At 37.5% G+C, this 23,307-nt stretch overlaps 1 protein-coding gene across 1 annotated transcript in view; it reads left to right on the top strand.

Annotated features, from left to right (window-relative positions):
- Positions 1-14,005, top strand: part of LOC129232385 (serine/threonine-protein phosphatase 6 regulatory ankyrin repeat subunit B-like) — a 47,199-nt gene extending 33,194 nt beyond the window's left edge. Inside the window, exon 7 of the mRNA XM_054866534.1 lies at positions 12,738-14,005. Within this exon, the coding sequence (XP_054722509.1) occupies positions 12,738-13,773 (1,036 nt within the window). The 3' untranslated portion in view covers positions 13,774-14,005. The remainder of the gene's footprint in view (positions 1-12,737) is intronic.
- The last annotated feature ends 9,302 nt before the right edge of the window (positions 14,006-23,307 follow it).

Genomic DNA, 23,307 nt, shown 5'->3' with positions numbered 1-23,307 from the left:
CCCACCTAATGTCAGGGTCCCTCTTTACTGAATAGGTCAGCCAGGCCATGACCTAGAACCCCGGCCATTCGGGAGGCCCCCAAATGGCGAAAAGTGTTTTAGCAAGTGGCAAACATTGCAACGTATGGCTATAAGAGGGCCCCCAGAAAGTGTTTGGCCAACGACCTCTAATACCTTACTCGGGGGGCCCTAGACCAATAGGTTCTGGGGTTCTAGGGGGCCCCACTGTGTCCCTCAGTTTCATAAAATTAATGAATTCTTTTTTAACGCTCTTATGTTTAAGCTTTTCAAACCAAGTTTGATTCACGGAAAAATTTAATAAAATCGAATGAAAGCAAAGCTCAAAAATTTTTGGGCCCCTTGCGATTCCGGGGCCCCCGCACTGCGGGGCCTTGCGGTACGTAGTCACGCCACTGCCACTGGTACACGTGACGTATTGTCCAGCCCCAGTAACGTTCTCCCCCCTTTTAGCTCTCATAAGCCGTGAAGGACGAATGCAGACCTGAAGGGGGTACGGGTTGAAAGAGGTGAAGATCTAATACATTGAAGTGTTCTTAAAATATTTGGAAAACAGTTCATCGATGCAGTTTTCTCAGCATGGATGCCAGGGATGCACTGGATAGCGATAATACCGGATTCCGGACATCCTGCACTTTGCCGGATTCGGATATCCGGCTCTGCAGTTCTTTTTAGTAACATTGCTTCTTTATTCATTTTAAGGAAATGCTGTTTCAGAATAATGAATCGAGCTTTTTCACAAATCATTTCCTCCGAAACAAATTAAATGCGTTTAAAAATTGATTTTTATACCCTTTCTACCTTCATGTAGGGTGTATACGAGTAGCTCTGCACATTCTGTGAAACACTAAAAGAGATCCCCAGATCGTATCGTAGGGCACAAACTTTAAACGAAAAATATTTCTGCGTATAAACAACCCTAGTTTCAACTTATAAATCATTGTTGTTGTCAAAACTGAAAGTAGATAATTTAAATAGAATATTCTCCATGTTTTGTGTTCATGTTTAATGACCAACTTTGTTAAATCATTGATGTTTATGCAAATGAACCTTGTTCCATTTTTTACTACCTTTGCTCTTGGCGTGGCCACAGAGTGTTGTCCAATGTGTAAAGCTGCCGGTGTAGTGGCGGTCAGGGACTTCACTTTTCCACTCGAGCACGTGTGAACCGTAACGATGTTTTCAATATGCTCTTGATAAATGTAGTTTGGTTGAAATCGTGTGCTGTCGCTCAACCTTCAATCCAGTGAAATTCATGATCAAATAAGAATTTAGGACATTTAATCCTGGCCCCATAATGTAGTCCCGTAAAAATTTTTAGGTCCAGAGATTTTCTCTTTAGAATCTTGATCTGTAGGTGTTCTAATGTGAGAATATCTTGGGTATATCCTGCGCGAAATAATTTTACAGGCCATCAAAGATAGCGGCCATTTTGGTTCACTTGCTCATTACGTTTTTCGCAACGGGCGTACCTACAAATTTATTTTTAGTTTTGAACTGCAGTTTTTGGAGTTAAGGAAGTCAATTAATGTATTAATTATGTCATAAAATCCGGTCTAGCTGTTTCTTCAATTTTACGTGGAGATATCTCCGACATTTGTTGTTGAATATTCTGGTTACTAAAAAGGGTACAAAAATTAATAAATAATCCAAAATGCTCATTTTAAACTCCTGTTTATCACATACATGTTTCTTCAACAACACAATAAACGAAAAATACAAGATTAGTTACTTTTAAAAAAGGTTACGATCTGTTTTTGCATTGCATGTTAATGCACTACGACGGACGTCTGTATCGTTTGATGCCGCAGCCACTCTTTTGGAGCAATTTTTATCAGCCCAGTCTATGTGTGGAAAAATTTGTAGATCTGCATCTTCTCTTGAGTTATTCTAATTTAGCTCTTCAATGGTGTGTCTCAAATCTGCTATGAAAAATATTGCAGATTGCTTCTTTATTAACTGTTAAACCACTAGCAATAGCTGAAAATGTAGCATTTTTGACATTTCTTCTATTTCCTTGCGTGCTAGTTACTGTAAATTTTCCTTATTTGATACTGAATACCAGAAATTTTCTACCTGCATAGGTACTAGTGTTTTTCTGTCAATTACAGCAATGTTTGTTCTGCCCTTAGTTGATTCTCTTCTCATCTTTTCGAATTATTTCGCAACATGCTGCAAATAACTATCGCAGGGCTCGGAGTTGTCCTGGAATTCCTGATTTTTTTTTTCATGTCCTGGAATGTCCTTGAATGTTTAAAAATGTCCTGGAATTTCAAGCCCTTCTTTTTGTTTGAATGAATAAAAAATAAAGTTTTCCCCGTTGAAAAAAAAAGCGTGAAAACTGCAATCCCATCGCCGGGCTGTATTCATTTGCCGTCGACCGTCTCCTCGGCTGATCGCGTGGGCCATCTAGGTTCAGCGCATGCGCTGTGTGCGAAGCGATTGTGCGCCTCTCGAGGATTGGAGCACCTTCGCCGCTGTAAAAATACTGGTAGAAAAGAAAGTTCTACGGAGGGAGGGAATGAAGCGGTTCAAGACGTTCCCTGAATTTTCTATCTGCTCTGCGAGTGTAGGTGCGCGGTGGCGCAGAATGAAGTGAACCGTTGTTGTGCATCGTGTTCGTGTAGATTATCGCCATCGCAGCTTCTGAGTGCTGTCCGCGTTGCACGTGGATGTTCTTGAGAGAAGTGCTCGATGCACGTGGAGATTTTAGTTTGTGCTCCCTAATTTAACCTGCCAATACATACGGAGCATTGGATTAGTGACTGAAAAAATGCCTTCTTCTTGGTTGGATTGCAAGGACAGAAGTGATGTACTAATAAAAACATGGTGTTCTGCATCAAAAAAAAGTGAACTTTCTGCCCATTGCTTCGTTTGCCTGAAGGATTTCAGCATCGCTAATATGGGATTTGCTGCAGTTCTATCGCATGCTGATGGTGAAAAGCATAAAATTAAAGTGAAAAGCACAGCAAACCAATCCTTTTTTACGTTTAGTAGTCAGCCTGGAAGCAGCTCAGGCAAAGTTGCAAAAGTAGCTTTAGTATCAAAGAGTGGATCAAAATTTATACCAACTTCAGAGGCTGACAAGATTCTCAGAGCTGAAGTACTTTTAATTCTGGAAGCGATTAAAAATAATTTTTCTTTTTCTTCGCTTGGGGATCTTGCAGGACTTTTTTCATCTATTTTTGAAGATTCTGCTGTTGCAAAAGGCATAAAATTGTCTGAAAAAAAGGTGAGATATGTTGTTAATTTTGGTTTAGCACCATTTTTTAAATCTCACCTTTTTCGAGACATAGGCTCATCGTTTTATGTTTTGCATTTTGATGAAACAACCACAAGTCAAATAAAAAAACAATTTGACTTACACATAGGCTATTGGTCTGAAACTAAAAAAAAGGTGATTGTGTCATATTGCCATTCCGAGTTTCTTGGCCATGCTGATGCCAAAGTGATTGTGAGAGTAATATTGGACTTTATTTCAAGCAATGGTCTTGATGCAGAAAAACTTTTGCAATGTTCCATGGATGGACCTGCTGTGAACTTGTGTGCGTTGAAGATGTTAAATGCATCGTTAAATTGCAAACAAATTTCTAGCATCATTGATTTGGGCTCATGTGTTTTGCATACAATGCATAATGCTTTGAAACATGGTCTCGAAGAACTAAATTTCAATATTGACAACTTTGCAATGGATGTCTACACATGGTTTAAACTTTCAGCTGCCCGGCGAGAAGATTTTCACCATGTACAAGTGGACAGCTTGAATGAGTGTGCAGCAAATCATTTTTTTCTTCGCCACATAACTAGCAGAGCAGGTGGCTCACTCTTGGTCCAATATGTGACCGTATTATTGAGCAATATTCAGCTCTGACTGAATATTTCTTAAAATTCCTCCCAAAGCAGAGTTCATTCAAGCCTACTGAGAGGTATACTCGCATTGTAACCCTTTTGAAGAACCCAGATACACTTGCATATCTCGAGTTCATTTCTTACTTTGCGGGAATTTTTATGCCTTTCCTAAAACTTTTCCAGGCAGAAGAGCCAGTCATTCATATAATGCACAGCAAATTAAATGAACTTGCTCAGACTGTTATGTCTAAATTTTGCAAACTTGAAGTTTTGCAAAAAGAAAACACAAGATCATGAAAGAAGGACTTTCACTTGTAAACGTTAGTGTCAGTTCCGGAAAATCGTGGAGTGAGTTGCAAGAAATGGATGTAGGCTCTGCCACAAAAAGAGCATTACAGGGTAACTTAGAAAATTCCAAAGCCTTATTACAAGCTATAAGATCATGTTACATAGCAAGTGCGAAGTATTTATTGAAAAATTTACCTTTAGCAAACCCTTTGCTAAGAGATGTACAATGTCTGCATCCATTATGTCAAATGGAAGAAAATTCAAAAAAATCAATTGACCGTCTGTGCAAGCACATGTCAAAAGTGATAAAAACGGATGCAATGTGTGACAAAATTGGCTCGGAGTGGATCAATTATATGTGTCAGGATTTGACTAAATATCAGGAGGAGTTTAAAAAAAGTAATGATATTTAAGTATTGGGCTGGTATTTCTGAAATTAAGGATGCCACTGGTACTTATAAATTTAAAAATTTGTATATATTAGTAAAGTCGTGCCTTACTTTGGCACATGGAAATGCTGGACCTGAGAGGGGTTTCTCTGCTAACAATTCTATTGTCACAAAAGACCGAGCATCACTCTCAGAAAAGTGCATTAGGTCTCTGAGAATATGTAAGGATGCAATTCGTTCGTATAACAATTCCGTAGCAGCTGTTGCAATAACGAAGGAGATGTTGTCTTCTGTTAAAAAATCCCATGCAGAGTACGCCTCCTATCTCGAGCAAGAGAAGGAGAAAATAAAGCAGAATGACCTGAAACGAAAACTTGAAGAGGCAGCCATTGCTGAGAACGATGCCAAGAAGAAGAAAAAAATTAAATTAGAAGACAAGCTTAAAGAACTTTCTGGAAAAGAAAAAGATTTGCTGGACAGTCAGGCCGCAGCACAGAAAATTCTGATAGAATCGTCTGAACAACGGCATTAAAATGAACAATATGGCAGACATTAAAGTAGCTCCGATGTTATTATCAACTGGCAATGACGAACTTCATAAGATAACTCACCAGTTAAATGTGACCAGGGAGGCCATATCAGTTTGCCAGGATAATATTAAAAAAATTTGAAAACCTGATTTTCCCCTCTCAAATTTCCTTTTTAATGTATGTTCATTGTCTATTTTTTGGTGGCTTAAGGGGTCACATTACCCTCACAACAATTTTTTTAGTTTTAAGTATTTTTTTTAAACTGTTGCATGTACACTTATTTAACAATCAATAATTTATTTTCTAAGATTAAAAAAGCTGCCCACTTTTTCCGAAAATACGAAAACTTTAATTTTTTAAAAACCCTAAGGCTTTTTGGTTTTAGCATTTATTTCAAAAATGTTTTTCGCTTAATGATCACAATAATTATGTCTAAATATCTCTGCATTCATTTGCTTATATATTGGTTTGAACATTTTCTGTGATCTATTATGTAAACAATCTTAATTTCTTATCTTATGTTTTATAAAGGTTCAACATGCTCTAAAAATTTTAGTAATTTATAAAATGCTTATTCAATGCACAGTTTTGTTAAACATATTATCCTGAGTGCAAAAAAATATTATTTAAAAATTACTTTCTTAATAGAAAAAAATCCTTAGTGATTTTGCTAACATGGAAGCACAAAAAAGGATCATTCAGAAAAAACACTTCAAAGTTTTGCTTTTCCATTAAAACACATAGCGGGAATGAACTAAAATCATGCATAACTTTTTAAATAATTGAGCTAGATTGATATTTTTTCCGTGTGTTCAAAGCAATTTTAAAATCCATTAAAATTTTTTTGGGTCAAAAGGTCATTTTTGAGGTTATGTGACTCCTTAAAGCCCATTGCAATTATAGTTTTTTAGTTGGCAAATATCACTAGGTTCCTAATTTTTTTTCTAAAATTTTGGTCATAATTTTTTTTTAAATGTTAATTCAATTTCAAAAATTTATTTTGTTGGAAATTTCAATTTGAATTGTTTTTAAAAATATTTTTTTTTTTTTAAATATTGTTTTAGTACAATTGGGGATTTCCGTGAAATTTTCATTTACTAATATTGTTCCGGCAAAGGCAAGCTTAAATTTTCCTTCCTTTGTAATTCATGTTTATTCCTCATCTTTGGGTTACAAAAAGCCTGTTAATAACATTTGAATAACTTATGGAAATTTATTAATCTTTGGAGAACATATAAATACATAACATTTGGAATATTCTGCTCGTGTATCCTACTTTTTCAATTCACAGTAAAGCTCAGTGATGTTTTTAAGAGGTAAGTTGCTAGATTGTTCATTTTGTTGGTCCTTATTTCATCAAGATCTTTGTAAAGTTGTTAATGAATTTAAAAAATCAAGAGAATTGCTTCTCATTAAAAATGTATTAATATATAATATGTTCATGAGTGTATAATGTATATATGTAACAATGTTTCAACAAACATCTAAACTAAAATGTGTTGCTATCATAATTATTTAGAAAATAGTTTGACATCTCATGAACTGAGTATTTTTTGAAATTTACATGCAAGTTGATATTACTTTAGCTGATAACTTTTTTCTTCTTTTTTTGAGAACTGTTAAAAATACTGAATTTTCATGGGTCTAGCAGCTGCAGTTGCTAGTATTATTTCATTGTTTATGTCAAGGGTTCCCAATCTTTGCTGCGGCACCCTGGGATTCCCTAGGAGAAGACGAAGTGTCCATGGTATCACTAAATCTGCATGTAACACATAGAGTAGGGTGCTAGGAGGAAATTCTAATTCCTCATAGTACCCTCTAATTCCTCATATAGGGGTACCAGAAATCGGAAGAATTTGCGAACCCCTGGTTTATTTTCCTTCTAAATCCATCTTATGGCCTCATCTGCTAGCTGGAGATCATAGTTTTCATTTTATAGTGATGAAAATTAGTAGATATACTTATTGCTGGGACTAAGCAGTACTGCCAGTGTTTCCTGGATAAATAATTAAGTAAATAAACAGATTGAATTAACCATTTATTCTTCTGTGCCATAATAGTTATATATTGTAGGTTCCACTTGCTCCGAAAGTAATCTGTAAAGTCATGAATGATGTCCTGGAATTGTCCTGGAATTTTATTAAAATTATGTCCTGGAATTTTTAAATTTGAACTCCTACCCCTGCTATTGAACACAGGATGAAGGTCATGAAAAGAGCATACAGGAATGAATCCGTGCAGAACATTGCTGATAACTTCGCCAAAAGTTTTCTTTATTTGGTGGACTTGTGACATGAAATATATAACGAGGGCAGTTTTTATTGGGGATACTTTGCTAAATAAAAAATGTTCTGGGAACGGATATTTCTGCAATCTAGCTTGGTAGGTGAATCACCACCGCCAGGGGCGTGCACCGGGGGGGGGGGATAAGAGAAACCTGTTTGCCCGGGCCTGAGCCTGAAGAGGGCCTATTATTTTTAAAACTAGGGATGAAATATGTGCTTAAACAATATGGAAGGGCGGCCGAAATATTTGTGACGGGCCCCAAATTTTCTGTGCACGCCCCTGACCATCACATAATGTGTTCGTTGGAAACAAGTCATGAGCTAAAATATTTTTAATGCATTCTCCCCTTTCTTTCGCTATTTCCATGTCTCTGTACCCTTGTTAAAGTTGATTCTTCCCCATTAGCTTAGAAGTGATATTTTATGAAGAACTGTGTGCCTCAAAGCATGGTAGGTTGACTTTGGAAAGTAAATCAGACAATTTTTGAAACAAAATGTATCCAGTCTAGTGATGTAAAATACCTGGGTATTTATTTTTAGGGGTAAATACCCAGGGTATATACCCGGGTAAATACCCAAAATGGGTATTTATCTGGGTATTTATTTCAAAAATTTATATTTAACCAAAATACTTTTCTGTATGTATTCCAGGTGACGGGAAAAAACGTCCCCAGTAAAACGTCCCCGGATGAAACATCCCCGGAAAAAACGTCCCCTAGGAAAAATCGTCCCTTAGGAAAAAACGTCCCTGTTGAAAATGCGTCCCGTATAAACAAAATTGAGATGCAAAGTGTTTTACCACTTCCACTGACAAATTGCATTTTGTTCAGCATTTGTTTGAACACCCTGTTTTATAGTAATTAAATAGCGTCAATGTGCGAGAGATACTGGCGATAGGAGAAAACAGAGAAAAAATCTCCCGTAAAAAATTCTAAATTCAGTTTTTAAAGCGCCAAGAAAACTACACATGAAATTAAAAATATTTTAGTGACGCCATCTATTAGCTAGCTGGTTAACTAGAGCCGTACTATTGTAGGGAGTTGGAGCAATTCATAAAGGCAATGATGTATGTCTCTTGTTAACTAGATACTTAATAGATGGCGCCACTAAAACCCTTTCTTTATTCAATGTATTCAACCAAAATGCTGCTAAAGTTTTAATAAATTGCATAAAATGATTAAAAAAACTTAGCATCTCAATTTTGTTTATACGGGACGTTTTTTCATGGGGGACGTTTTTTCTAGGGGACGTTACTTCCAGGGACTTTTCTTCCGGGGACGTTATTTCCGGGGACGTTTTTTCCTAGAACCTGTATTCCACTATGTATATATACAGGGTGTTTTGTTTTAACCTTCAAGACCTCTATTTTCGCAACCGTTAGTCCTAATGCATACTTCCAATTGCAAAAATGTTCAAAATCAGATGCAGACTTAAGATAGTGAAAATTTGAAGTGAAAATAAAAATGAGTAAAAAAATACAAATTTCTACTTTTTACATGGGCCCCAGGTCCTCTGACTTATATTTAAGGAAATAATCTCCATTGAGAAACAATTCCAACAAAAAAAGTTTGACATTAGAACGACTAATATTCACTGAAATATGAAACGCAGTGTTTTGTGAATTACACCACTTTACACTCGTCATCAGTAACATTTTTGAGGGGAAATATAGCAGTTAATGAGTGTTTATATAAAATTATATGTGTGCAGAGTGTGGTTTTTCAAATTGTTCAAGGTTTTGCAGCGTGTTTTGCGCATCATGGCATAACATTTGCATGAATTTTTGAATAGAAATGGAAAAATGTAAATACCTTTTGTTTTTTACTTTGCGAACCTGTCAGTCTTCTGAAAGGGTAATAAGTTCTAATCTCATCTTCTGCATGGTCCCTTAAAACTTTCAAATGAAATATCTCCCTGTGTTTTTATTGCACAAATGTCAAGTTTTTTTGTGTCAGTAAGTTTTAAATGCAGATCATTTCTCTAATTATAAGTTAGGGGACCTAGGGCCGTATAAAAAGTTAAATTTTGTAGTTTTTTACTCATTTTTATTTTTGCTTCAAACTTTCAATATCTTTACTCCGCATCTGTTTTTTAAATATTTTGCAATTTGAAATATGCATCTAGGACTAACGGTTGCAAAAATAAAGGTCTTGCAGATTAAAACAGAACTCCCTGTATAACCAACCATATACAAAACAATAAATTATACCCTAAAATTTAAATTTTGATCACATATTTTAAGAATTATTGTGTAAAACAACTCAGGAATCTAATATGATATTCACATTAAATGCGTTGGATATGCCTAATCAATGTTGATAGCCAAATTTCAGATCTAAAAAGCCATTCTTCAAAAAATAAAAAACTTAACTGATTACAAAAAAAAAAAAAAAACAAACATCTTCTCCAATTATGGCATTGAAAAGAAAGATTCTATGTTTCACGATATATTTCTTTCATAATTTCATTAAGTCTTTCAATAAAAAATATTATAAACTGTAATACATAGGTATGTATCAGTTTTACCAATTATTTCATATTTAGATTTAAAAAAAATATTTCTCATTCACTTTTTGCATTTTTTTGTAAATGGGTAAATACCCAAAAAATATTTACCTACCCGCTGGGTATTTACCCGATCCACATCACTAATCCAGTCTAAACTGGCGGTACTGTTCTGATCATTGATTCATGATGCTGAGAAGGCGAATCTTGACACTACCATTCACAAGTCGTTTAGTGAGAAAGCTGTAAATTTGCTCTGTTTCAGAAATATCATAGGGATTTACATGTTGATGGATAAAATCAACAAGTCTTTTGCCATTTTCATCAAAATACTGGCTACGAGTGCCTATAAAAATAAGGATGCGGGACACTCTCACAGTGATCCATTAAATGAGAACTAGTAAGACCACGAAACACATTGCATATCATTAAAATTTCATGATACTCTAAATGCCACTCGGCAACATACTTTTTCTCGTCTGCTCTGCAATTTCTCCGATACTTTTCTGTGACCTTTGAATCGTTTGTTCCAATTTCATCTCTGGCTTCACAGCATTGAATTTTAACAACAAATTTACCTTGAATGAATTTTTCTTACAGGTAGGGACACTCATTTTCTAGCGCCCTTATCCTCTCTACGTACCATGTTTCATATAGTAGATAAATGATGCAATCAAATACACGAAAGACCGGAAACAGTAATTCAACAGTTTGAACGTATAATTTGTAATTTTCTTCGCAATCAGCAATAATCAAGTGTTTTACAAGTGATACCAGTGAACGAAACACTTCCCAACACTTGCACAGTTCTGATTTGTCATTACATCCTTTAACAAAAACTCAATCTCTGTTTTCAAGCTTTCAATATTTGTGCGTAGCGATTGAATCATTATTTGACTTTTTTCCTCATCCATTGAGCCAAGAGCATCCTGAACCGTCTTTACTCGCTTAGCAGAACTTCTCTTGTAGTCTAAAATCAACACCTTCTAATGATTTTCTCAAGATTATCAATGATTTTCTGCAGTCTTCACTGCCTCTTGTGAGCTAAAAGCAGCAGCAAGTACTTTTGGAAATAAATGACTAAAAAAAACCAACAAAGGGTCATTCTTTCTTTTGGAAGCACAGAAAAGAATCCTTTTCATTATACGTTGTTACGAGAAATAGTTTTGTTTCATTTATAAAAACAATGCATTTTCATCTACATTGAGCATTAAGCATCAACTCTTTTATTTCTGAAAGAATAAATCCATGCCCAGCATTTAACAGAGGCTTTAATATTTCATTTGCCTTTTTAAACAGTTCAAATTTTGAAGATAGATGTTGCGCAGACTGTGTATTGGTTTCTCGCTCATACTTTCGAATATAAGAACTTATACAGTTTGGATGTGCATATGAATTCGCAGCAGAAACATTCATATCGCTGGTTAAGATCTGCTACTCTGTCAAAAACTTCGTCTTGATTTGGACCTCCTTCAGTACTTTCTGATTTTTCTAAAATATTGTTTTCACTTTCAAAATAACTTGTCTGTGCATTTTTTCTACCATTTTTTTTAGCGTTTTTCCCCTCGTGTATTTCTTATAGCACTAGTTGCTGCAATGACACACTATATTTTCTTGCCGCGTTTTTCAATATTGCGTCTTTGCGTATTTCAGCAGCTTCCCGAACTCGTTTTTGGTCGAAGAACATAATTTTTCTCTTGATTCCTTTTGACAAACTACATATTCGTTTGTTAAAACTGTCTTCAAGATGTCTTCAATTGCCTACCAAAACTTTCTGAACTCAGTTTAGAAATATCAGCCATTGCTAAAATAGTTATTGTCACAGAAAAACATGAAACAAAAAGTTTTTGGAACTGTGGAACATTTTTACTCGAAAACAATTACTTTGATAGCAGACGATAAAAAACCTTGAACAGCTTGGACCGAGGGGGGGGGGAATCCCTATAGCCACTGGTTTTAACATGAATGCAAATTTCAATACAGTAGCTTATGCATATGAAAGGGCTGTTTTGATCAAAAAAATCCCCTTCATGAGGTATTTTTGATCAAAAAATCCCCCTCATAAGGTATTTTTGATTAAAAAATCTCCTTCAGAAGGTATTTTCAATCAAAGAATCCCCTTCAGAAGGTATTTTTGATCGAAAAACCCATTCAGAAGGTTTTTTTTTATCAAAAAACCCCCCTTTAGAAGGTATTTTTGACCAAAAAAACCCCTACAGAAGATATTGCTGGCTACGCTGGTGACCTTGAAAAATATTGTTTTACACAAAAGGTTTTACACTGTAAAATCGTTTGGTTTCATTAAGAGTTATTAATTTTTGTACACTTTTAAGTAACTAGAATGTTAAACAAAAAACGTTAGAGATACCTCACGTAAAAATTGTAGAAAAAGCCAGAGCGGTTTTTATGACATAACTATTACATTAATTGACTTTCTAAGGCCCAAAAATTTCAGTTCAAAACTAAAAATAAATTTGTAGGTACACCCGTTGCGAAAAACGTAATGAGCAAGTGAACCAAAATGGCCGCTATCTTTGATGGCCTGTAAAGTTATTTCGCGCAGGATTCAACATGTCTACCCAAGATATTCTCACATTAGAACACCTACAGATCAAGATTCTAAAGAGAAAATCTCTGGACCTAAAAATTTTTACGGGCATACATTGTGGGGCCTGGAATAATTGAACCGAAATGTAACGTACCTGCATCAAGTTAAATATGTTTTGAGTTAACAGTTATCTTTCACTTTGGAGGTTTTCTAGTCCAGACATCATTCAGATAAGATTCCACGTGAACAGGAGTGGGAAAGTGATGGAGAATCCTCCCGCTTTCAGTTTGAACGGAACGTGAATCTCTCTCTCTCTCTCTTCCAGGAGACGCCGGCCGGAGGACGGAGGTGCGTCGGAGACGGACGAGGACGGGATGACCGCGTTGCATCGTGCAGCAGCAAGCGGAGACACGAAGGAGATCAGGGCGCTGGTCAAAGGAGGAATGGACACGAGGGCGAGGGATCGATGGGGAAGGACGCCCCTCCACGTGGCTCTGTCGCTTTTTGAGGAGGGCGCGGCAGAGCTGCTGGCGTTCGCCGACTGCGTCACGGAGGTCACGGATGACGAGGGGTGCACCCCTCTGCATCGCGCTGCCGAGTGTGGGCGCGTGAATGTCATCCGTATGCTGCTCGCGGGGGGAGCGGATGTAAGTGGGAAAAACGGAGATGGGCGGACGCCCCTCCATCTTGTCATGTTCTGCGAGAACGAGGCCGCGGCGGGGGTGCTGCTGGAGGCCACCCCCGAATGCGACGGGCCGGACAGTTATGGCCGCACCCCCCTGCACTATGCTGCTGTACAAGGTCTCCCGCGGATAGTTCAATCTTTGGTGTCGAGGGGTGCGCGTTTGAACCTTAAAGATGTAGATGGACACTGTCCACTGTACTATGCCCTGTGGCATAATAACGAAAGTGTGGTCTGGGTGCTCCTGGCGACGTACGTTTGGAGGGATGTCGCGGTACATTGGGAGGGGATGGGGCTCCCGCAGGATAATTGGGAGCGCGGCATCCGGCTGCACTTCATTTGCTCGAGCGAAATGAGGAAGGCCCGGGTGGTGGGGGGTTGCGGCCTCTCCCTCCGCGACCTCGCCCGACGACACCCTTCCCGCCTGGCCCGGCGCCTCTCCGACGAGGCGATCCGGCGGCTCTCGGACCGGGACCTCCTGGCGCGGGACTTCCCGCACTTCGGCGACCTTCTCCTCGCCCGGCTGGGGGAGGTCCGGGAGAGGCGGGCCCTGGAGGACCGCTTCCTGCGCTGCTTCCCCCTCCTCTGCCGGCCCCTGCCCACCGCCTGCACCGACGTCCTCCTCGCGTGCCTGGCGGACGACGACCTGAGGCACTTCGCCCGGGCCGCGGAGCTCTAGTCCCCGGCGAAAAAGAAAATAAAGATCAGGACTTGAACTGTATGAATCTTTTGTTTTTGAATGTGCCCGAGATAGTTGACTGAACTTTATCTGCTGTTTTCGTAAACGAACCCGTTTGTCTTGTCAAGATGATTATTCTGAGACACCTTTCAAATAGCTTTGTACATCATGTGCGAAATGCTTTGTGTGTATGAATCACGTAATAAAAGGAATATTCTAGTCATTGATAAAATCTCTTTTATTGTACCATATTGGCACGAAAGAAATGGAGTAAGCCGAAAATTTTCGTGGACATTCTCGAAATTTCCTCGAAGCTGGGAGGACAATTTTACTGCAGAAACATTTTTCGTTCATTCTTTTAACCCTGCTAAAAAACTGAGAATGAAGTTCACATACTTTGATGCGTAATCGGTGGATATTTCGATAATTGGGGATCTGGTGCGTTCGTCACATTTTTGGGGTAAATATTTTCTTTTTTTTTTTTTTTTGGTAACCTCTCGCGCGCTGGCACTGGAACTAAAAATGGACGCCGATGAAGAAAGATCGCCAGATTCCCAATGATCGAAATCTTCCCCGGAATATGCTTCTGCATACAATTCCCCCAAAAAATTTAAAATCGCATATTTTCGACTTGTGTCGGTTTTGTTCTGAGGTACTGAAATACTATTTTTGTATTTCGTACTTGCAGCTTTTGCAACTGAAGTCTGTTTATTATTGGACAATGCTCTGTTTATTATTGGACAATGCCTGAAAGGACAAAAAATGAGCTTATAATTTAATGCATAATGTATGTAAAGAATGATGTCGAAAAGCATGCAGCCATTTAGCCGGAAAAGAAAACTTTCGGAGCTGCGAAGAATCCCTTTCAATGCAAAAAATGTGGGTAAATGGCTGCAAAGAGTTGACGGCACAGAAGGAGCGTTTGTCGTGTGTCTCTTCGTCCATAGGCTTGCATTTTTATGCATTGGAAAGCAGTTTCCTTTCAACTCCATGCGTGCAACAATGTACGTACATTCACATGTGTGCAATCATTTGCATTTTCCAACATTGCTTATGTTTATACTTCGATTAAGGAATAAAAAACATTTAAGCTATGTCAATTTGAAGATTTACTGTGACAAAAAACAGGACAGTTCATGTAAAACCTGTGTAAGTTTTTTTTAAGCCACCCCCCCCCCCCCCCCATCGTAGAAAAAAAGAAAAATGTTTCTGTGAGTCATACTTTTCCTCTTAGCTTTGTACTAAAAAATCGGACGGTGCATATAAAAAAGAGCTCTTTTAACATTACTGTGAAACACAAAAATGCTAAATAGAAGAGTTGATTTTTTTAAATGAAAATGGATACACTTTTTTAACTTTGTAGCTTTTAGTTTTATTTTACAATCAGAAATAAAATAGGTCTTAAATTTATTCTGAACAGTGCTGTACCCTATGAATTAAGATGACTCTTTAAGGGCATCATTCATTCATCTATGAACTCATTTAGGGATCAGCAAGTCGTTTTATCTGGGGTCCTGGGAAAAAATCATACCTTACAATCTTTTCAAAATTTTGCTCACAAATTGATATTGAAAGCAGTGGTGTTCCCATAGGGGTTCTCCATATACGCTGTATACCCTCAAACATTTTTTAGACACATAGCGTACAGTGGCGCCGACTCCATGGGGCAAGCCCCCTCAAAAATATTTTTGAGGGCGCAGAGCCCCCCCCCCCCCAATAAATCAAGAAAATTATTAGTTATATTATGCTTTCTAAACTCATAAATTTAACTTTTATTTTCTTTCTTTGAAGATAGCTTTTCTAGTAAAATACATTCAGTAACAAGTTAAAACAAATAATTATTGCGGTAGTAAGCAGGTTAACTGAAAACGAGTGGTGTGAATAATGATAGTGTTACGGTGCTGCTAGCACACTTAGAATTTGTCCCAGTGCGCGAACTTACGGGTCAAGTCAGTTGCTGGTGGGCAGCGATGCGACGCGCTCATCTAAGTGTTGCTGATCTGGAAAAAATATACGAGGGTTTGATTTGTATATTAAATGGGAGGCGTGATAGTTTTGAATACTTTTGGGCATTGTGTTTAAAAGAAAAACCTTCAAAAAATGAACAAATTCAACATCCTTCGTTTCCTCAGAATCGACGTATACCAAAGAAGTATGAAAACAACGAAGCCAACTCACAGCACACTTTCAAAATCCCAAAGGGGCCGTGGTAGCCCGATCGGTAAAGTGTCGGATTCGGGGCCGGAGGGTCCTGAGTTCGAACCTCGATGGTCGAAGATCACCGTCGTCAGTAATGGGGACTGGGCGACGTTAAATATGCTCGTGGTCTCAATGTCCTCCAAGTGAAACAATACCTCTGGGGGTGCACCAGGTAGCTATTAGCTCCTGTACTAGTTCTAAATTCTCATTAACTGTTCAATCCGGTGATGGTGCTGCCATCTATCGGTATATAAAATAATGGAGGCAAGGCACTTAGTATGCAGTCCTCGACATAAATACAGTTGTAGTCAGTTGTGACTCTGAATAGGAATAGGAAATCCCAAAGCACTACAAGGCAATACATTGATGAGGTTTGCGAAATGGCGCAATCTTGCATTATTGGGCGGTTTACATCAACTGAACTCCGACAGGTTATTGCAGTTGAACCTCTCTTGCCTCTGTTTAACAAAAGCAAGAGTGCTTGCTTTTGTTAAACAGAGGTGAAACAAATTTTGAAAAATCAACTGCTTTTCAAAAATGACCTAGACATTGAGAGACTTGCGTTTACATATGAGTATGTTAGCCGATATCACTAATGGAAAAAAAAAAAAAACTGGTGTTAAAAAACATGTGTAAATTAAATTAGCTTTTTACCAAAAATACTGTGCATGTTTGTATTTATTTTTTCCTTTTTTCAAAGCCAAAAAATGTTTCAGGCTTGTCGAGTTTTCGGGGTTCTAATGTTCATTATATAACTTTGAAATGCTTTAAAACTCACTATTTTTCATCTCAATTTTAGAAAATTTCCCGCTGCAAGACCCTCCGGTATGCCCCCCCCCCACACACACACAATATATATTTTTTTTTAGTCCGCGTCTCTGAGAGTGCCCTTCTATGCAAGTCAACTGCCCTACCTTTTTCAATGCCTAGCTACGGCACTGCACGACTCCCCGTAAAAATGAACAAAAAAATGTCTCTTACTTAAGACAAGTGACATGATCTAGTTGAAACAGAAAATTTGTATACCAATTTTTAGATTGTTTTACTTTGAAAACGCCATATCACATTTGTTTGTTTAAATTATACACACCAGAAAATATGTAAATTGGCATTTTCAAGTAACAAAAATCTGACCTTTATTGGGGGGGGGGGGAAACCTCCGTGGAAGTACATAACCCCCTAAGCCCCCGGTGATGTCTAGCCCCCTCAATAATTTTTGCAAGTCGGCGCACCTGATAGCGTATACCCTCGAACTTCATAAATTTTCATATTATGACATACTATGTATATGATCACATACACAAATTTAGCGTAATGGATTTCTGGAAGTATACCCTCAGAAAAATCGATGGGAATATCACTGATTAAAAGTCCTTTCCATGGTACGAAACGGTACATAAAGAATAGTTTTGTCAGCAGGTTTTATTCCACAAATACAATTAAAACAAATAAGCAATGTTCGCTTCAGTATCAAAAGTAAAGATTTATCGTAGGTATATAACACAGAAAATTGAAAAATAATAACACTAGTCTAGAAAAAAAAAACTTTTTTTTGTTATACGGACCTGATCTTCACGTAAAATGATGCGCTGAATTCAAATATGCAAACAGTTTTTCGCCATCACCCACAGATTTTGTGTAACACTAGGCAGAAGTTTGAAAGAAATGCGCGAATTCACATGCATGATTAACACTAAAATAATGATCCAAAACATAGTCATTGTTCTTTTCTTTCTGCATTAGGCATCAGGAACATCCCTCTTAAGTGTCTAGCATTAATCAGCAAGAGTTAATTCGCTTTGAGAATGCTCACCAAAGATGCGATTTTTAGCTTTACTTTAATAGTATACGTAGAAATTCTGGTTTTAAGTATTCAAATTAAGCACTAGTGTTACAATGTACTTAAAAACACCTAATTTAATATGAAAGGCCAGTAGAATAACACACAAATCCACTCTTTTTTCATTATTATTATTCTTGTCATTGCTATGCCATTCGCATAGAGGAAAACATTAATAAAATTTAGCAGTGAATAAAATTTGTTTAATTTTAATTTTAGGGAAGAAATAATTGTCCCATGATATGTGTTGCATTAAATTTTTATCTAAAAAAAGACTTACAAATCTCCATATGTTTCAGTCATATCGATTGAAAATGCTAGTGATACCCAAAGCAACGAGTTTTAATCATGCAATAGTGTAGCTTTTAAACCAGTTTCAACTAATACCCAGTCCCGTCATCTGTTTGATATTAAAATATATCCATTACAGAGTCGATACTATTTCAGTATACTAAATCACGGTGTAGGAAGATTGGGCGCCGAGCACATTGTGCTCAATGTTCTAAGCACCCAAAATGCTCGGTGCCCAATCTGCGTCGCCCAATCTTCCCATTTCGGGCTTTGCTCCCCCTGGTTTTGGAGGAGGGGGAAGGATTTAATTTTATTTTAATAAAATTTTGTTTGGAACTTTTCAAAACATTTAAAATAAATTTAAAATGATGTTTTAACCCTACTAGCAAAATTTCTTGCATCAACCTTGACAGATCTTGATATTATACTGACAGCGTCAATATTGACGTGTTTCATACTGCATACAGATTAAAAAGCAATATTGGAATAACAACACGTATGCAACATTGCATTCATCTCAAAATACCAATATTGATATAACCTTACAATATCAGCATTGCATACATGTTGACGCCTTCAAGATGGTATTGATTTCATGCTATCGCCGTCAAGGTAATTAGTACACAATAGAACAGGTGGACCTTCGTTGATACTTGCGCATGCGTACAGTTCTTTATACCCAGCGTCCCTTTGCATTGCTGGCATGTTATCTTCCTCCTTCGACCTTCGATACAGTCCGTCCAGGAGTTCCACGCAGCACGTGGCGTTGCACTCCCTAGTAGCACAAAATACAGATCGACGTTTTGAATCCCGATTGATAACGGAAACGGTTCTTAAAATATAGAACTATGTCGAAGTATATTTTTTCATCGGTATTACTACATCAAAAAATTGTTTTTATTCTTTGTTTTGGCTTTTTTTAACTAGTTAACCATAATTTAAAGCGTTTATTTTTGTAATGAATATGCAATTTAGGAGAAAAATAGAAAAATTTTTGCGAACATCGAAAAACGTCGTATCATGTCAAAAGAAAATATTGTGACACCGACGTACTTTGACGTCAATCTATAAAATAATCTCAATATGGTTTTCTAAACATAGATCTATGTCAAAATAGGTTTTTGTTTCGACATTATTTAAGCTGTTTAAAATCAAATGAGGAAAATAAATTCGCAACTCCAATTAACTATAGGAGGCGATGTTTTAATTGTTTATTTTGATGTTTTAAATCAATGTATCATTTTATAATACGAAAATACAGCGATATTTTTATTTGTATAGAAATCAGAAGCAAAATAGAGAAAATTGCAAACATCGAAAACGTTTTTTGACCAATATATTTCGACGTAAATCTGTATAACTTTAACCTCCAAGCACATTCCGGAACCGGATGTCACGTGATCGTGATGACGCTTTCCATTTTGTATTTGTATGGCGGCAACGGCATGGCGGCTTTATGAAAAACCATCGCCATTGATAAATTGGATTCAGCACATTGAAACATCGTAATACACTACAATTTAAGTAAGTACCATAACTTGAAGTTACAAAATATAAAATGTTATGATTCTGTAGTTTTTGGCTGATTTTTGTATTATTTACAACGCTATTTCTTCCTATTGTGAGTTGAGTATTTGTAATGGAAGTTGAACCATATGGCCCGGCCGCAAATAAGCTACCTTTACTCCTGTTCAGGCATAGGAAAATTTCAGGCCCTCTCATTGGCTTATTCGAGTGGTTTCAATCGTGACGCCAGAAGAGGGCGTCTTGGACCGCTGGAATCGCCAACTGGAAGTATCCATCTAGGACTAACGGTTGCGAATATAAAGTTCTTGCAGTTTAAAACGGAGCACTCTGTAGATAGGCCGATCGGATTTTTCATTGTTGCGGAGTTTCGGTTACCACAGCAAAGTTCCGTGTTTCGCCAAATTCGCCGTAAATAACATTTTATTTAATAAACTATTCACGTGTGAGTGTGTGCAGCTAGTAATTGCTCGCAGTGAACAATCACCAAACGCTATGACTCGCCAGCAAAGTTAACCACTCGAACACGCGCTCCGGTCCAAAATGGCTGATGCGCCGGCTCCTATGTATAGGGGGCCTTACCTCGGCCTATCCAACAATGCACTGCAGTACATGAAATACACCGCCATAACGCACCGCATAGGGGAATGGACAGTATTCACCTGACGTCACTGCGGGTAAAAACCCTCACTGCAGTGCATTGTGGGAACTGTAGCAGACGAAAATCCGGCACCACAGCGTATAATGACACTTGCTTTTGTGTGGCTTATAAACTCTTCTTTCTATTTAAAAATGGGAGATTTTTTACGTTTTTAACTAAGAAACGCTGTAAAAGAATGATGAACGATTCATTTGATACGAAATACTTTCTTTATTATCGTATTTTCATGGGTTTAAGCCTCTTTGGTTCCTTATCACAAACATGGTGAAAACTCGAATTCTCTTTTTATTTTCTCCATTTCTCGGCATTTTCCATGCATTCGTAAGTCTTTTTAAGCTCTAAACATGTTCATTATGCGCATCAAGTCCACTAATCCTTAAATAAAACGAGTTTTTTTAGCACTACTGACACTGCGTGATTGGTCAAAATACCCGCTGACGGACAGCTGATGGGACCGTTGCCAAACCGTGAATAAGGTCCATTAGGGTCCATAGTTTTTCAGACTGCGTCTCCCTAAGTCTGTACTCCCTCACCCAACAGAGAGAGCTCGCTCATCTCGTAGAGACCAATGAAATGCGACTCCCAACTCGACGGACGTCAGATATCTGGCATCTCGTCCCGTACGATGCCTTCCATAGACTAATAATAAGAATAGACCGAGCTATGGCAACCCTTTTGCTGCTCATAAACCAAACCATGTGACTGGTGGATATCCTAGCAACAGCGGGCGTCGATCGTAGCACACGATAAAAAAATAAATGAGAAATAAAATAAATAGAATTGATGGAACACGAAGAATGATCTTTTATGGAGTCCGATTTGTAAATTTGTCATTCTGAGTTGTAAATATTTTGTTAATATAGTGAGTTTTTCGTTTAGATAGTATTGTGCATTTTCTTTAGTCAATTTCAATAACTGTCTAAGCAATTAAAAATGCTAGCTCCCAAAAAGAATCGGCAAACGGTAAGATTTTTACCTACAGTCTCAATTTAAGTTACCGATTATTACATTTTTGCGTTAACGAAAAACGTTTACGCCATTACGTTCACGCCAACGCTGACGTAGCAGTTTCAAATTAAATAGAAGTTACTGAAAACTGTGATCAAAAACTAATTCCTATTGTCAAAATAATGCATAACTAAAAGAAAAACAGTTCAATCTCTGCACCTGGAAAAATTTATAATGAAAATACATTACGTCTTAAAATACATGTCGAGTGCCAAACAATAGATAATGTTGCCATCTAGCAACCATGCTGCCAAAGTCTTCGCCAAGCCTTCCACCAGTCACATGATGTATCCATGAACCAATTTTTTCATCAGCAAGTCTGGGAAAGCTCGGTCTACTCTTATTATTAGTCTATGATGCCTTCACGTTCGAAAACTGGTTTGGGGGAGGAAAAAGCGGAGCTCACGGGCCGTACGGACTAGAGATCCTGTATACAGAGAGATTGGACAACGGCGCGCCGCCATGTTTACTCCAAGTGTTGTCAGTTCGAAATGCTGTGCTGTGTCAATTTTTTGCTTTCCCAAGGAATATTGTTAGGAATGTAACGTAAAGATGTTAGGAATGAGAAGAACTTCAAAAAATATAAACAAGGGGTCAATGAATATATACAAAATAATGATATTCTATCAATAATTAGCTTTTAGCTGATAAAATATACTGACTTGCCAACCGGGGGGGATTTTGTATTGTATTTTTTATACTATTGAATGTTTCAATGCGAGTTATTGTGTTTTTTTTTCTGGAGTCAAACAGTCCACTAATAGTTCTGTGTAAAATTTTTACTGTTTGTGTAAAATGAATTTGTAATATTACTGTTAATACATATTTGTGTTTGTACTCCATACTGAACCAATTAAAAAACACTGTGGACAGTGCCTTTGGCGCTCTTTAGTGTTGAATTTAATACTAACTCATGTTGAACTATAGTCAAGATTTTCTTAATGTTTTGTTATGACGTTTGTAATTTATGTTTTATAATTTGTAAGTTTTTTAACTTTATTTTTTTAATTTTGCTTACTGTTATGTATGTGTATTTTGTTTGTTAATAAATTTTATCTTATCTTATCTTATCTTATATAGGACATGAAATCTTTAGAGAACAGACTGATTTTTCTTCTCCTCGTATTTTCGTTAAAGGGAATGAGTTCCAAGTCCGGCAATCCGGCGCCAATCGTTTCGTATCTTCATAGTACTTACAAAGTAAACTTTTTTACTTCCTTTTACAAAAAAGGAAGTATTGTATTCGCGAAAAAATTTTCACTCAAAAATCGACCTTCATTTCCATTTTACTCACCCCCGAATGAATATTGAGTTTTTTTTTCGACTCGATCACACGTGGGTAAGTGCCTAAGAACGTATAGACACGCGAAATATCCATAATGATAATTCCCGAGTTAATTACAGCGAATTTTCTCGTGACATCCATGTGTACGTATGTATGTGCGTATGTGTATCTCGCAAAACTCAAAAACGGTATGTCCTAGAAAGTTGAAATTTAGTACGTAGACTCCAAGTGCGGTCTCGTTGTGCACCTTCTCTTTTGGTTGCATTCGGACGTTTCTAAGGTGTCTTTTGCTCCTTTTTGGGGGGAAATCGTTGTTAATTTCGATGTAAACTCAAGTGGTGATATAATTTGTCGGACACTTGGCGATATATCGCCAGTCTTTTGGTCGCCAAGTTTTGTCGCCAACTTGTCGATTTTTTTGAGCAATCACGATTGCTTATTGTTCTCATTTGACTGTTTCGATGTCCTATCTTTTATTTTCCCACCGCCACCCTCCGCACCCTGTCACCGTCGACCGGCTCCTCACGATGCTGCTCCTATAGCGAAAGCCGTCTCCATCCATGTCCTACACACACGCGCATACAAACACAACTACACACACACGCACGCACACACACATACACACAACTACCCACACATTCATGCCTGCTCACTGACACAAACACATATGCCTACACACACATACACATACCCCCCCACACACACATACACACATTCATATACACA

This window comes from Uloborus diversus, unplaced genomic scaffold (genome assembly GCF_026930045.1).
Source record: "Uloborus diversus isolate 005 unplaced genomic scaffold, Udiv.v.3.1 scaffold_12, whole genome shotgun sequence".
Lineage (NCBI taxonomy): Eukaryota > Metazoa > Arthropoda > Arachnida > Araneae > Uloboridae > Uloborus > Uloborus diversus.
Note: the sequence above shows the minus strand (reverse complement) of the source record. Positions and strands in the feature narration are given on the sequence as shown.